The 15,107-nt window shown below is 42.5% G+C and overlaps 1 protein-coding gene across 6 annotated transcripts in view; it reads left to right on the forward strand.

Annotated features, from left to right (window-relative positions):
- FANCI (FA complementation group I) overlaps window positions 1–15,107 on the forward strand; it is an 84,697-nt gene that overhangs the window by 60,508 nt on the left and 9,082 nt on the right. For all 6 annotated transcript variants that reach the window (XM_082736063.1, XM_082736062.1, XM_082736064.1 and 3 more), the window contains exons 20-29: window positions 1,919–2,020; window positions 2,997–3,167; window positions 3,360–3,481; window positions 4,219–4,380; window positions 4,964–5,143; window positions 9,848–10,014; window positions 10,365–10,441; window positions 11,328–11,444; window positions 13,867–13,918; window positions 14,932–15,059. In XM_082736063.1, coding sequence (XP_082592189.1) covers window positions 1,919–2,020; window positions 2,997–3,167; window positions 3,360–3,481; window positions 4,219–4,380; window positions 4,964–5,143; window positions 9,848–10,014; window positions 10,365–10,441; window positions 11,328–11,444; window positions 13,867–13,918; window positions 14,932–15,059 — 1,278 coding nt within the window. The remainder of the gene's footprint in view (window positions 1–1,918; window positions 2,021–2,996; window positions 3,168–3,359; window positions 3,482–4,218; window positions 4,381–4,963; window positions 5,144–9,847; window positions 10,015–10,364; window positions 10,442–11,327; window positions 11,445–13,866; window positions 13,919–14,931; window positions 15,060–15,107) is intronic.

Raw genomic sequence — 15,107 nt, forward strand, 5'->3', positions numbered from 1 at the left:
CATAATCTGTTTTCAAGTTTACTTTTTTCTTCTGCCGTTTCAGATCTGTTGTTTTACTCTTGAATGTGTCTTAAATTTTGGCAAATGCATTTTTGTATCTATTGAAATGACCATTTTTTTTTTAATGTGTTACTATGGTGATTTGTATTAGTTGATCTTGTAAACCAACATTGCACTCCCCGAGATAAACCCAAACTGATTCTGATTTTTTTTTTATACATTATTGGATTCAGCTTACTAGTATTTCATTTAGAATTTTTACATATATGTTTATAAGAGAATGGCCTGTAATTTTTATTTCTCATACTGAACTTCTTGGTTTAATATGACCTAAATGATTATTAACATCTGTTAAAATGACTGAGGACTGTTTCCTCTTTTTCTAGTTTGTATAAAATTTGAAATTATCTAGTTATTTCTCTTCCTCCTTCTCTTCCCTTTTTTGGGAGGTATGTGCTATCTTTCTTTAATCTAAACTTTGAATTTTTGGCTTATTTTTTCTTCAGACCACAGAAGTGATGTGAATTCTAGCCCAAACTACATTTGGAGACTAGCTTATGGTTAGAAATTCCTGGGGGTGGGGCGGCTTTTTCCCTTTTCTACTTAAAGTCAAGGCTCATTTAGGTACATATCCTTACCAGCCTTTTCCATATGGTAGATTTATTTTTTTAAGGCTTATCCATAAAGGATATCTCCTTTTGAGAATTCCAGCTTTGTGTGAGGTTCTCTGATTCAGCCTTTCCCCCATGAGGGCCGGCCTAGGCTTCGTCTTCAGGGCCCTGAACCTTACAACTATAGCTGTCGGCCTCCAGGATTGGCAGGTGCTGCCTTAACACCAGTTTCAGAGTTCAGTTCATGTAGTTGCTAGAATCATACTTTATGACATTTTCTAATATAAACAGATGTCTGAGGACTTCTCTCATTTTCTCATCATTTTAGCTATCTATTTAAAATTTTTAATACAATTTTTTAAATTGTTCTCTGCCAGGAGGTTTTCTCCAGATGCCTTGTCTACCATCTTGCTAAAAATGAAAGTTCTTTTTCTCTCCCTTTTCCCCCACTTCTGTATGCCTTTGTTTTGTTATAGTTCTACCGAAGAAGCTGCCTTTGAAGTTAAGATCTCAGATGTGTAGAAATATTTGGAAGGTACTATACTGTTTATCAAAAGCTTTCCTTTGGGCCTCAAAAATTTATATCCTGTTAACTATAGTGTACATTTCAAACTGTAATAATCAGCTCATCAACATTCACACACTTAACAAGCAAAAAAAAAAATTGTGATGAAACCATAGAACAGTGCTTCCCAACTCAGGTTAGTATATGGGCCAGTAAGAGTGTGCAGACTTCAAAAGTAAAAAGAAGAAAAATAATGGCTATTGTTTCTTGAGCACTATTATGTGCTAAGTAGCGAGTTTGGGTTTGTTTGTTTGTTTGTTTTCCAGCACTTTCCATGTGTAAGCATGTTGAATCCTTATACAGCCTTATTGGTTTATAGTAATAATAATCTCACGTCACAGATGAGGAACCAAGGCATGGATTCTTTTACCAAAATTATTAATAAGTGGTTGTCCTGGGACTTGGACTCAGCCATTCTGACTCTGGAGCCTCTACTTAACTATCAAGCTATACTGAAAATGCTGATTGCTTATGCAGGTTTACAAATTGGTGTGAGAGTGTGCGATGTGTTTTGGAGAGTTAGTGGAAATGGAGTAGGAAAGAATATCTCACATGATGCCTGAAGCAAGGGTAAAGGACATGCTTGAGGCCAAGCAACACAAATTTTGCTACATTGTTCTTTGGACACTTGGGAAATACATCTTAGAAGGTATTGGACTTTAAAGGTACCATTAGTTCGACCAGTGAAAGAAGTGAAAAGCATTCATGAGCTGTGGGGTCTTTTTTTCATTACCATATATAGTTAAAACAGTTCTATGAGCCAGAACCTGATGTGCTGCCGCCTCTGAAATTAGAAGCTTGTATTTTGACCAAAGGAGATCAGATCTCTCTCCAAGAACCACTGGTGAGTCTTTTGGTCCGTCTATAACCATTATTTTTACTGTTAAGTGAAAACATCAACCTTGTTGATAGAGGCAGTCTTCAGGAGAGACCTCCTTCCTGAAAGCACTCTTCCGGTTCTCCCAATGAAATTTTACTCTTAAATCGTCCCTCTTTAGCTTTCCTGATCCATCACCATGTTGGATTTGTCAGTAAGATAGCTCCACATCAGCACTTTACTAAATCAAGACATCCATCACTTCCCCCAAGGAGCATTTTGTCTCCCACTTATGACTCTTTGACTATATAATATACTTAAAATATACTTTGGAATGGGGAATGAAGGTCACCCAGTAGCAGATGAACCCAGGGAACCTGTTTCATTAGTTGGAGGCGGGGAGTGTATGATTTATGCTAAGCTAGAATTGGCATTCTCGAACCTTCAGGGGAACTGGGATAGGTTGTTTTTCTGTTCTTGTGCTGTAGCCTCAGAGAGACAGGGAAAAGAGATGAAAAGTGAAACTTCACTATCCCAAGTAACTTAGAGCTCGTGACCTGGGAGGGAAGTGGTCTCTAAGTTGTCAGATCCTGCCTTCATAAATGGGTCTTCTTGTGTGTGCCATGAGATGGAGATGCTCTGTTGGTCTTCTAAAGATGCCCTCAACATAAGCCCCTGTCTTTAAAACAGCCTGTGGGACTCAAGGGTCAGAGAATTTCACTTTACAGTCTCCATGGTATTTCCACCAGATCAGAAGTAGCACATTCTGATGTTGCTGTCTGAGGTGTCCAGTACTCACAAAGCCAGTTTTGCGGAAAGGTCAGGAAAGGATGCCTTTGTTGGTTCAATTTTTTCCAGTTTTGCCAATTGGGGTTGACTTAGTTTGTGATGCTAATGAGGAACTTCTTTTAGCCTTATGGGTAAGAATTTTATCTGTTGATTACCCACAGCCTCCTAAGTTGTCCCTTAAACACTCAAAAATGTTTACTATTTTCTTCTACAGGATCATCTGCTGTGTTGTGTCCAGCACTGTTTGGTCTGGTATAAGAGTAGAGTGATGCCCCTACAGCAGGAAGAAGAGGAGGAGGAAGAAGAGTTCTACCAAGAGTTAGAGGATATGTTGGAGTCTATTACTAGTAGAATGATTAAGAGTGAACTAGAGGACTTTGAACTGGTAATTGCTTAATCTCAGGTGATGTAGGTTTTTAGTAGCTTACTAATTTTTTTAAAGATTTTATTTTTGAGTAAACTCCATACCCAATATGGGGCTTGAACTCACAACCCTGAAATGAAGATTTGCTCGCTCTTCTCACTGAGCCAGCTAGGCGCCCCCGTAGCTCATTAATCTTTACCTTGTCTCTTTTAGGATAAATCAGCAGATTTTTCTCAGAGCACTGGTGTTGGCATCAAAAACAATATCTGTGCTTCTCTTGTGATGGGAATTTGTGAGGTTCTAATAGAATATAATTTCTCCATAAGTAATTTTAGGTAAGGTATTGCTACAACTCTTTTTGCAATTTGAATACTCCCGTTTTATGTTGTGTTTTTTTGTTTGTTTGTTTATAAATTATTTTTATTATTATTATTTTTTTTAAGATTTTATTTATTTATTTGACAGAGATCACAAGTAGGCAGAGAGGCAGGCAGAGACAGAGAGGGAAGCAGGCTTCCCGCTGAGCAGAGAGCCCAAAGCGGGGCTCGATCCCAGGACCCTGGTATCATGACCTGAGCCGAAGGCAGAGGCTTAACCTACTGAGCCACCCAGGCACCCCTGTTTGTTTGTTTCTTAACTCTGACAGTACAGTGGGCACTGGACAGAGCACAGGCTGTGACACTGTCTCTTAGGTGGACATCTAGCTTAAGACCAGACTGCTCTTTCTACCAGAGGACACCAAACATACACCACAGGGGTGGCAGGCTTTCATTTATTCCAAGTTCCCAGACCCTGAACTCAAGAAGTTCTGACTTCAATAGAGAAATTTGGTTTGGTTGGTAGTATTGGACTTTCATGCTCAGCCTTGACTGGTAGAAATAAGAGAGGAAGAAAATAACACAGATGAATTAGAGAGATCTGGAACTTAATGCCAATTAATTCATTTATAATGTGTTTAAAAGAGAACATCTGAAGAAACATTGTGATGTTCTTATTATTGGCTGTGAAAGTAAACCACAGTATTCTGATGCTTGACCTTAATGGTCTCTTTCCTTTTATACCTTTTATATAGTAAGAACAAGTTTGAGGAGGTTCTGAGCTTATTTATGTGTTACAAGAAACTCTCTGACATCCTTAACGAGAAAGCTGGTAAAGGCAAAACTAAAACGGCCAACAAAATGGAAAGTTTTTGGTCCATGAAATTTGTGTCTGATCTGCTCACTGCTCTCTTCAGGTAAGTTTGTAACAGTGCTTAAAGACATCTGTGCAGTAAAGATAGTAACAGGTTTACTAGTATTATCTAGTTTGGGTTCCCAGTTCTGAGTGTATATGTAATAAATAAGTCAGGAGGTTTGTAAGCTTCTTGACATGAAAGCTGGCAAATTCTAGGTCTTCCTTTAAAGAACTACCTTGAATTATTAATAGAAAAAATTTAGAAACAGTGGCCTACTGACGAAAAGATAGGAATGGATCACAGTAAGGTATTCTAGGAAAATCAACGTGAGTAGCTGGAACATTGTAACAGATAAAAAGGGAAGAAAGAAAAACCAATGAATTGAAAAAGGAACAACAGTAACAAAACATGTAGGAAACTGGCATTTAAATCTTACCAAGTAAAGGAATTGGGGGAGGGGAGGAAAGTAGATCACCCTGAGAAGGAGGGTCGTAAAAAGAAGCTGTGGCAGTGGCCGGCATGGGCTGCCTGGAGGCTGTGGTTAAGAGCTTCCTAGGTTCTGCTCTTAAAACCAAATTCCGGATCCCAGTAGCAGTAACAGAATCTCTTCTCTCTCTCTCTCTCTCTCTCTCTCTCTCTCTAGGGACAGTACCCAAAGCCACGAAGAGAGCCTTTCTGTTCTGAGGTCCAGCAACGAGTTTATGCGCCACGCGGTGAGCGCAGCCCTGCAGAAGGTACAGCAGCTCAAGGAAACGGGGCATGTGAGTGGCCCTGATGGCCAAAACCCGGAGAAGGTCTTTCAGAATCTCTGTGATATAACACGGTAAGTCACTGTCCCCTCAGAAACCTGTTCCACTTGCTGTGGAATCTCCAACAGGGGAAGTTGGGGGAGGAGTTGAAGGCCGTTTGAACTTGGGCATGCCTTAAAAGTGCGCTCACTAGTTCTGGGTCTTTTTTTCTAGTCCTGCTTTGCTGTGGAGCATTAGACACATAGAAAATGTTACTTTCTTACCAGGAATAGAGAGGGCTGTTACCTAATGACTAATTCATCAGCAGGTGGACATAACAGTTTTAGCTGTATCTGCACCCAAGAACAAAGGACCAAAATGCTTGAAGCACAAACTGATAGCACTGAAGGGGATAAAAATAACTCATCCCCCGTCAGGAATCAGTGGAGAACTGGTAGGTAGAATATCAGGAAGGACATAGAAGACTTGAGCAGCACTTGTCATCCGGCTTGACTTCATGGGTATCTATACAATATTGAACAACAGCTTCAGAATGCACTTTTTTTTTTATGTGCACATGGTATGTTCATCAAAATGGACCCTGTTTGGGGCCATAAAACAACACATTTTTAAAATAGAAATCAGTATGTTCTCTGAGCACAACAGAATTAAACAAGAAAGCAGTAGCAAAATTACTTTTAATTTTTAATGATCTTTTTTTAAACAACTGGATTATCCTTGTATGGTTGGAAATTAAGTGCATTTCTAAATAACTCGTAGAGAGGAAGTCAGAAGTCAGAAAATACTTTGAATAGAATGAAAATGAACACTACATTTCAAAATTTGTATGATTCAGCTAAAGCAGTGCTTAGGTAGAAATTTGTAACTGTCAGTGGTTACATTAGAAAAAAAATCAAATCTGTACATTTCCACATTAAGAAAAGAAAAAGAGATTAAAATGAAAGTTAGTAGAAGGAAGTAATAAAGACAAAATAGAATCATTGAAAAAAGAAACAACAGAGAAAAATGAATAAAACCAGAAGCTGATTCTTTGAGATCAGTAAATGCAATAAATTGTAACCAGGCTGATGAGGGAAAGAGAGAAGATACAATTACAAATATCAGATATGAGGAAGAAGAGATAGTAGCTATAGATTCTACAGACAGTAAAAATTGTAGTAACAGTATGCCAATAAACGGGATTGCTTAAATGGACAAATTTTTTTTAACTCTGGAATAGGTAAACTGAATAATCCTGTGCCTATTTGAAGAAATTGAGAGGTGCCTGGCTGCGTAGTCAGAGGAGCATGTGACTCTTGATCTTGGGGTTTGTAAGTCGAGCCCCACGTTGGGTGTAGAGATTGATTAAAATCTTTTAGGATGCCTGGGTGGCTCAGTCAGTTAAGCATCTGCCTTCAGCTCAGGTCATGATCCCAGGGTCTGGGACTGACTTCCGCATCCGGCTCCTTGCTCAGCAAGGAGCTGGCTTCTCCCTCTCCCTGCCACTCCCCCTGCTTGTGCTTGCATGCCTGCTCTCTGTCAAAGCAAATAAATAAAAACTTCAACAGAATGATAATATCTTAAAAAAAAAAAAAAAAGAAATTGAATTTGTGGTTCAAAATTTTCCCTCAAAGAAAACTCTGTACCTAGATGTCTTACTGATGAAATTTGTCAGATATTTAAGGAAGAAATTATATAAGGCACCTGGGTGGCTCAGTCGGTTAAGCATCTGTCTCTTGATTTCGGCTCAGAACATGGTCTCAGGGTCATGGGATCAAGCCCTGCATCAGGCTCTGTGCTAGATGTGTAGCCTGCTTAAGATTTTCCCTTTCCCTTCTCCCCCCCGCCCCCCACAAAAAAAAAAGGAAGAAAGAAAGAATACCAATTTATGCAAACTCTTCCAGAAAATAGGAGGGAACATGTCCTGACTCATTTATGAGGCCTGCAGTTCCCCAATGCAAAACCCAATCAAAGACATCGTAAGAAAACTGACCAATTTCCCTTATGAATATACATATAAAAAATATTAGCAAGTTAAGCCCAGTAGTTGTAAGAAGGATGATGTAATTAAGCACAATATTTTCTCGGGAATGCAAAGTTGGCTCAAAATGTGTAAATGAGTCATAATTCATATCAACAGACTAAAGGAAAACACTCTGATCATCTCACTAGATGCAGAAAATTCAACATAAATTTGTGATCAAATCTCTGAGCACACTAGGAATAAAAGAGAATTTTATCAATCCACGAAAACCTATGTCAGCAGCGTACTTAATGATTAAACGGACTGAATGCTTTCTCCCCTGTGCTCTCACTGTTGCTGTTCAGCATTATACTGGAGGCATAGCCAGTGCAGTAAGACAAGAAAAAGAAATAAAAGGCATCCACAGTGGGAAGGAAGAAATAATAGGGTCTTCAGGGATATTATGGTTGTCTGCATAAAAAATTCCAAAGACATTTTTAAAAAGCTACTAGATGTATTAAGTGAGCAATTTAGCAAGGTTGCAGAAAGCAAGGACAGTATTTTTAAAATTGTATTTTTATTTACATGCTAGCAGTGAACAATTGAAAATTGAAGTTTAAAAACAGGACCATTTACAGTAACATCACAAAATGTGAACTTACTTGCGAATCTAACATGTAAGATTTATGTGATGAAAACTCAAGCATTAGAGCACAAAGAAGACCCAAGTAAATGTAAAGATGGATTTTATGTAAAATGTAAAAATGTCCACAGAATAGAAGATTCAGTATTGTCAAGGTGTGAATTCTTTGCAGATTGACCCATAGATTCAACACAATTTTATTTATTTATTTTTTTAAGATTTTATTTATTAATTTGACCGAGAGAGCACAAACAGGGGAAGAGGCCAAGGGAAAGGGAGAAGCAAGCTCCCTGCAGAGCAGGAGAAGCCCGATATGGGACTCGATTCCGGGACTCTGGGATCATGACCTGAGCTGAAGGCAGTGGCTTAACCAACTGAGCTACCCAGGTGCCCTCAACACAATTTTAATCAAAATTCTATCAAGCTTTATTTTAGTAATTGACAAGATGACTCTAAAATTTATGTGGAAAAGGTAAGGACCTAGATTAACTAAAACAAGTTTGAAATAAAAGAACCAAGTTAAAGGACTCACACTACCTGCTCTCAAGTCATATCAAGTTACTTTATTTAAGATCGTGTCATATTGGCAGAATCAGAGGAGCAGAGTAGAACAGAAATAGATCCCACAAATACATTCATTTGGTTTTTTACAACGGTGATAAAGTAATTTAATGGAGAAAAAAATTCTTTCAACAAATGGTTTTGAAACGGTTGGACATCCTTTTTTTTTTTTTTTTTTTTTTTTTGGTAAAGATTTTATTTATTTACTTGACAGAGACAGTGAGAGGGGGAACAGAAGCAGGGGGAAGGGGAGAGGGAGAAGAAGCTCCCCACTGAGCAGGGAGCCCTGTGCCAGGCTCAATCCCAGAACTCTGGGATCAGGGCCTGAGCTGAAAGCAGACACTTAACAACTGAGCCACTCAAGCACCTCAGAACAGCTGGACATCCACTTTTCAAAACAATGAACCTTTATTCATTCCACACATCATAAAAAATTAACTTCAACTTAAAATGGGTCAGAGACATAAATGTAAAACCAAAAATTGTAAAACATCTAGGGGAAAACAGAAAAATCTTCGTGATCTTATTTTAGATAAAGATTTCTTAGAGCACCAGAAGCACAAGCTATATTTAAAAAAAAAGAAATTTAACTGTGCTCTTTGAAAAGCACTCTTCAGAAGATTAAAAGACAAGTCACAGATGAGGAAATATTTGCAAAGCACATGTCTAATGAAAGACTGGTAGCCAGAGTATATAAAGAACTCTCAAGCTTAAATAAGTTTAAGATAGCAAACAACCAAACTTAAAAATGGGCAAAATATTTGAACAGCTACTTTAAAAGAAGACCAGTAGGTGGCAAATAAGGACACACAAGGATGGTCAACAATAATTAGTTCATAAACTAAAAAATAATAAAAAGACTGACAATACCAAAATATCATGGATATGGAGGCATTTGAACTCTTACACACCGCTGATGGAAATGTAAAAAGGTACGACCGCTTGAGAAAACAGTTTGGCATTTTCTTCAGAAGTTAAGCACGCACCTAGTATGAGCTACACATTTCACTATTAGGTATTTACCCAAAAGAAGTGAAAGCATCTGTCCATATAAAGGTTTGTGATTTGTAGCTCTGTCCATAATAGAACTTGCAAACAACTCCCACATCCTATCCAGCTGAGTGGAGAAACTGGTGTATGTGTGCAGGGGAATGCTACTTAGCATAAAGGGGATAAACCACCCACACATGCTGCCACACGGCTGACTCTCAGAAGCATGTGCTAGTAGCAGACTAGACTCTGAAGAGCTACCATTTTTACCTGCTGTTTTGTAAATAACAAAAGCATAGAGAAGAATCAGATCAGTGACTGGAAAATCGGTGGGGGGGCACAGAGCGGTGTAAGGGAGCTTTTGGGACGACAGAAATACCTTGGGTGTGGGGATGATTACACAACTGTATAAGTTTGTTAAAATGCATTGAACGGTACATGTACAGGATGTGAATTTTATGGCATATAAAACTGTACCTCCCTGAACCTGACATTAATAAAATCACTTCTCTGGGGCGCCCATCTGGCTCTGCCAGTAGAATGTGCGACTCTGGATCTCGGGGTCATGAGTTCCAGCCCAATGTTGGATGTAGAGCTGACTTAAAAATAAAATCTCTGCTTAACCACTTTTTTTTTCCTCAGGGTCTTACTTTGGAGATACACCTCCATCCCTACTTCAGTGGAAGATCTAGGAAAGAAAGAGAAAGGGAAGAGCATCTCCCTGCTGTGCTTGGAGGGCTTGCAGAAGGTCCTCGGTGCTGTGTCGCTGTTCTACCAGCCCAAGATCCACCACTTTCTCAGGGCTCTGGGTGAGCATTTCAGCTTTGCTAAATTGGCTTCCTGTGGGTTTCTCTTTCTTAACCAAACCTCTGGATTCTATTTGCTCATGTACCAGAGGACACCTGAGAGCAGTCCTAATGTTTGTTGCTAAGGAGTGACATCTAGTGGATTCAGAATTGGCATTTACCGGCTTTTACACGGGACTGCAAATTGAAAGATAGTGCTACAAAATTGCAGAGCGTTAAGAATACATTTAAATCTGCCCCCAGACTTACTTTTTTTTTTTGGCTTTCTAAAATTTTAGCTTAATGTTAAAAGGCCAAAAAAGCATAGGAAGTCAGTCCATTTCAAAGAAGATCACATTCTTTTCCTTTCCTAGATGTCACAGATAATGAGGGAGAAGAGGCGGAAGACAGCATCAGTCACAGAGCAGCGTTCCAGATCCGGCAGTTCCAGGTAGGAGGCCCGGGCACGCTGCCCTGCTTGCCTGAGGGCCCTGCAGGGGAACTGTCGGCTGGTCCAGCTGGTGGGGGCGGGCAGACAGCGAGCGAGAAGGTTGGGATTTCTGGGTCATCATCCAAACCAGCAGGACATAGCTCTGTGCATGAAGGTAATGGCCTGTGGCACCGTCGCCTCCGAGAGTCACTGAGTTGATAAGAAGAGGTGGCCGGGGGCCCATTAGTGTATGGAGCATGTCTTTGCCTCATGCGTGTGGTATGGTCTGGCTTCGTCGGATTGCACAGACTGGACAGTGAAGCCTGCCAGTCTCTAACCAGTGGTTGTCACAATATCAGGATCTTCTGTCACAGAGGATTTCTTTAACATACAATTACAGAGCTCCTGCTATGTGCCAGGGACTGTTCTAGGTGTTGGGGGTGTAACAGGAGAAAAACAAAATCCCTCCCCTTGGAGAGCTTTCCCTGAGTGGGGAAAGTGGCTGACAGATAAAAGAGTATTTCAGGTGGCGAGAGGGAGACAGGGCAAGGGAAGGCGGGGCAGAGCTGGGGCCGGGGCACCGTCCGTGCCCGACGTCCGCGGAGGGCCTCAGAGGGTTACGAGCCTTCCAAAGTTGGGCGCACTGCATTGTTCATTCCTATCGCCCATTTGGCAGAGAGTTAGAGGAGGAGGAGTCCATAGTTTTCAAGGGAACACTCAGATTTGGGTCGAGAACAGGGTAGGAAATGACTTGTTCAATCCAGGTTTATTTTCAGGCTTTGTCCCCTTGGGATTTTGATCGCTTTGAATCCTTTCTGTCCCGGCCTTAGGAGTCTCTGGCTAGATGTCTCTTCTCCGTGACAGGAACATGCCTGCTAACGTTTCCGTGTGTACCTTCCTTTCCCAGAGGTCTCTGTTGAACTTACTTAGCAGCCAAGAGGAAGACTTCAACAGCAAAGAAGCCCTCCTGCTAGTCACTGTTCTCTCCAACTTGTCCAAGCTGCTGGAGCCCTCCTCCCCTCAGGTAGGAGCACTGCTGCTGCAGCCCTCCGGCAGCCCCCCTCAGAAGGCCAGGAGTCCTGCATCTTAGACGTACAGTTGACCCTTGAGTAACACAGGCTGGAACTCTGTGGGTCCCCTCACACCTGGATTTTTTTCTGATAAATACAGCACAGTACTGTAAATATCTTTTCTCCTGATGAGTTTCTCGATAACCTTTTCCTTTCTCTAGCCTACCTATTGTAAGAATACAGTATATAATACATACAACATACAGAATAAGTGCTACTTGACAACTGATACGATGGGTAAGGCAGATGTCTGGTCCATGGCAGGCTATCAGTAGTGACGTTTTTGAGGAGTTAGAAGTTCTCCATGGAGTTTCGACTGCTAAGGGGGTCAGTGCCCCTAACCCTTGTAGTTTTCAAGGATCAACTGTATATATCTAACTGTCCTCTTTATATCTCTAAGTAGTAGAAGATCTGGAAAATGCACCCTTTCTCATATGGTGTTTCTACTATGACGTAATTACGTGCAGCCGTGGAGGGCATGAGCATACACGGCTCTTGATTTGGCCGCTGCCCTGACCCTTGTCAGCAGTGAGCACTCTGGAAAAAAGATCTTGTTTATCTTTGGTTACTTCAACCTTCTTAGCTTGTGTTTTTACTCACTCTTGATGTTTGCTCTTTTCTAAGAGGAAAGTGTATGAATTATCATGAAGGTAGCTGACATGGAGCACTTGACCTTCTCAGCAAGGTCAGCTGGTGCGAAGTTTGGGAGAAATTCAGCAAAAGGGGATTAAGTCAGAAAGCGTGACTTATAGTTCCAAAGCAGAAGGAACTCTGTGAGATGGCTTGTGTGTATGTGCACGTAGGTAAGCACACGTCTGTAGAAACGTGGACCACCTGAGCGCTCACACACAGGGAAGAGAGGGGCCCCATTTTGTAGGTCTGATCCATTGTGGAGCAATTCCCCTGTAGGATGCCGTAGAGCACCCTTGATGCCTCGGGCTGTGTGCTCCGACCACATCTGCTTCCCGATCCGTGAGGAAGACCGGCTCCCCACGTGAGCCCTTGCCTCCAGAAGAGCTAGTCTTGAGCGGACTGTAGCCTGGGCGGTGCCGGAGTGCTGCAAAGCCAGCCCTAGCGTCCTGTTCCTACTCCCCGTGGCCCAGAGAAAGTCTCTCTTCCCAGCCATTTCTGTCGTCCTAGCAGCAGCCGCTCCTCCCGCTCTGCCTTCTGCCTCCTTGTTTCCTGCTGCTGCAGCAAACAGAACACGAGGAAGGAAACAGCCATGGGGGCAGCGGGGCTGGGGGAGGTTTGAGGGAAAGTAGATGGATTTGGAAAGGCTCATAGATACAGGATAATTTTTTTCATTCAAAATGCATGAACCACCTATCCCTGTAACTTGAGGTACTCTCGCCCAAATTTTTTTAAATTTCATTTTGAATGGATAATAAAGTCCTGTAATTTGAGAACCGGAAATGGTAAGATTCGCAGTGAACGGTCTTCCTGCTGCCCCTGTCCTCGGACACCTGCTTAGTTCTCTCCGCCCAAATAAGTAAATAACCTTTTTCGTTTCTGATGTGTCCTTCAAGAGTTTCTTTATTCCTGCGGAAGCAAATATGAACATGGATTCTTATTCCCAGCCCTGTCCGTCTTCGCGCAAAAGCTTGTTTGCCTCCTGCTTATTACTTTAACACCGTGTTCTGGAGACCTTTTTACATCCGTTCACAGAGACCTTTCAGAATTAGCCTCTGAATTTATTTTTTACCCCAAGAGGTCAAACTTTGAGTTATTACTGTACTTAAGCGTACTGCATTTCTTTGCCTTTATGGCTGAAAACCTGTTCCAAAGAGCTGCTGAAGTGAGCTCGAATGTGCGTCTGGCAGCGCAGGGCCCTGCTGTCCCAAGACCTAGAGCCTCCTCTCCTTACCTGAGAAAACTCCGTCTGGGGTGCTGCTGCTTCCTTTTTTTCCTTGCTCCTTTCTAGCCTCCTCTGGCCTTCCGGCTCCTAGAGGCTGATCCTGCTCTCTTCATAGCCAGATCTTACTCTCGTCTCCTGCATCTCTCCGACAGACGGACCTCCTTAAAGATGTCTCCGATGTGAAGTGTGTGAGGCATGGGAAAGGGAAAGGCACGTTAGCCCTGGACCATGGTGGGAGTGGGAGGAGGAAGCTTAGAGGGCAAGAGCCTAGATGCCAGAACCTTCAGCCCTTCATGAGCACACAGACTTTGAGAATTGAGTCAGATGTTACTGCATTACAAGAGAAGGATTTGTAATTCTTATCATTCTTGGCTTATTTTTACACTGTTAGTAGATTTCCACCTTAGATGCAAGCGCATGTTTTGGCAGGTGATGAAAATTGGAAAGGTGTCTTGTCGTCTGACAACAGCTAGATTTGTCTGTCTCGTGGCATGTTTCTTTAATATCTGAATGTTCTCTAGTTTGTGCAGATGTTATCCTGGACATCAAAGATTTGCAAGGAAAACAACCAGGGTAAGTTTCCTTCCTTGTTTCCTTTTAGGCTTTATGTAAAATCATCATTTCCAAATGGTATTTAGAAAAGGAAAGGTACTGGGGCACCGGGGTGGCTCAGTGGGTTAAGCCTCTGCCTTCAGCTCAGGTCTTGATTTCAGAGTCCTGGGATCGAGCCCTGCATCTGGCTCTCTGCTCTGCGGGGTGCCTGCTTTCCCCCTTCTCTCTGCCTACTTGTGATCTTTTTCTCTCTGTCAAATAAATAAATAAAATCTTTAAAAAAAAAAAGGAAAGGTATTCATTACACAGTCACTAGAGTGACCAAAATGAAAAAGAGCCATGCCCGTGGCTGGTAAGCACACAGAGTGGTCGGCCCTCCCGCTCAGCACCGGCAGAAGGCCTCGTTCGTGTAGCCAACGGGAGGACTGTTGGGCGGTGTGTGCTCACGGTCCAGCAGCCCCACTCTGGGCCCCGCAGGCCGCCGGGTTCTCCCGGCCGCACTGTGTCCGTAGGTAGAAACAAACCCAGGTGTTGGTCGGCAGTGGAGGGGGTGAAGGCGCGGCGATGTGCACAGGCAGCCGAACCCTGAGCAGCTGTGAGAATGGCAGGCCACCAGCACCCAACACGCAGGGATTGCACAGACTGTTGAGAGGGAATGCTTCCCGCATGAGTCCATTTGGATCAGGTTCAAAATCGGACACCCCAGATGTGATGGTAGAAGTCAGGAGAGCAGGTGCCTTGCTGGGGCAAGTGAGGTAGGAGGGGGTTTCTGGAGGTGTTGGTAGTTTTTTGTTTCTTGATCTGGGCACTAGTTCCTCAGCAATAGTGACCGGAGAATCATAGGAAACCTCTGCCTTGTTTGGCCCTGTGGACAGGAGTGTAGCTTGTGGGAGAGCTGCCTTGGACGACTGTGTCCAGTGCTGGGATAGCATACGTGGGACACGACAGGCTGCATTTCTGGTTAGGCCCCCTGTCCCCTGAAGACTGACTGGGTCAGAGCTTACCTTTTCATTTTCTTTCCTTCCCACTCTTAGAGGATCCCTCGTTTTGCAAGGGCTTGATGAATCTGCTCTTCAGCCTCCACGTTCTGTACAAGAGTCCCGTCACCCTGCTGCGTGACTTGTCCCAGGACATCCATGGGCATCTCGGAGACATAGACGAGGTACGGCAGCGAGCCTTTGCTGCGACACGCTGACTGGGGCTGGAGCTC

The sequence above is a fragment of the Mustela nivalis genome (assembly GCF_964662115.1).
Source record: "Mustela nivalis genome assembly, chromosome: 6".
NCBI lineage: Eukaryota > Metazoa > Chordata > Mammalia > Carnivora > Mustelidae > Mustela > Mustela nivalis.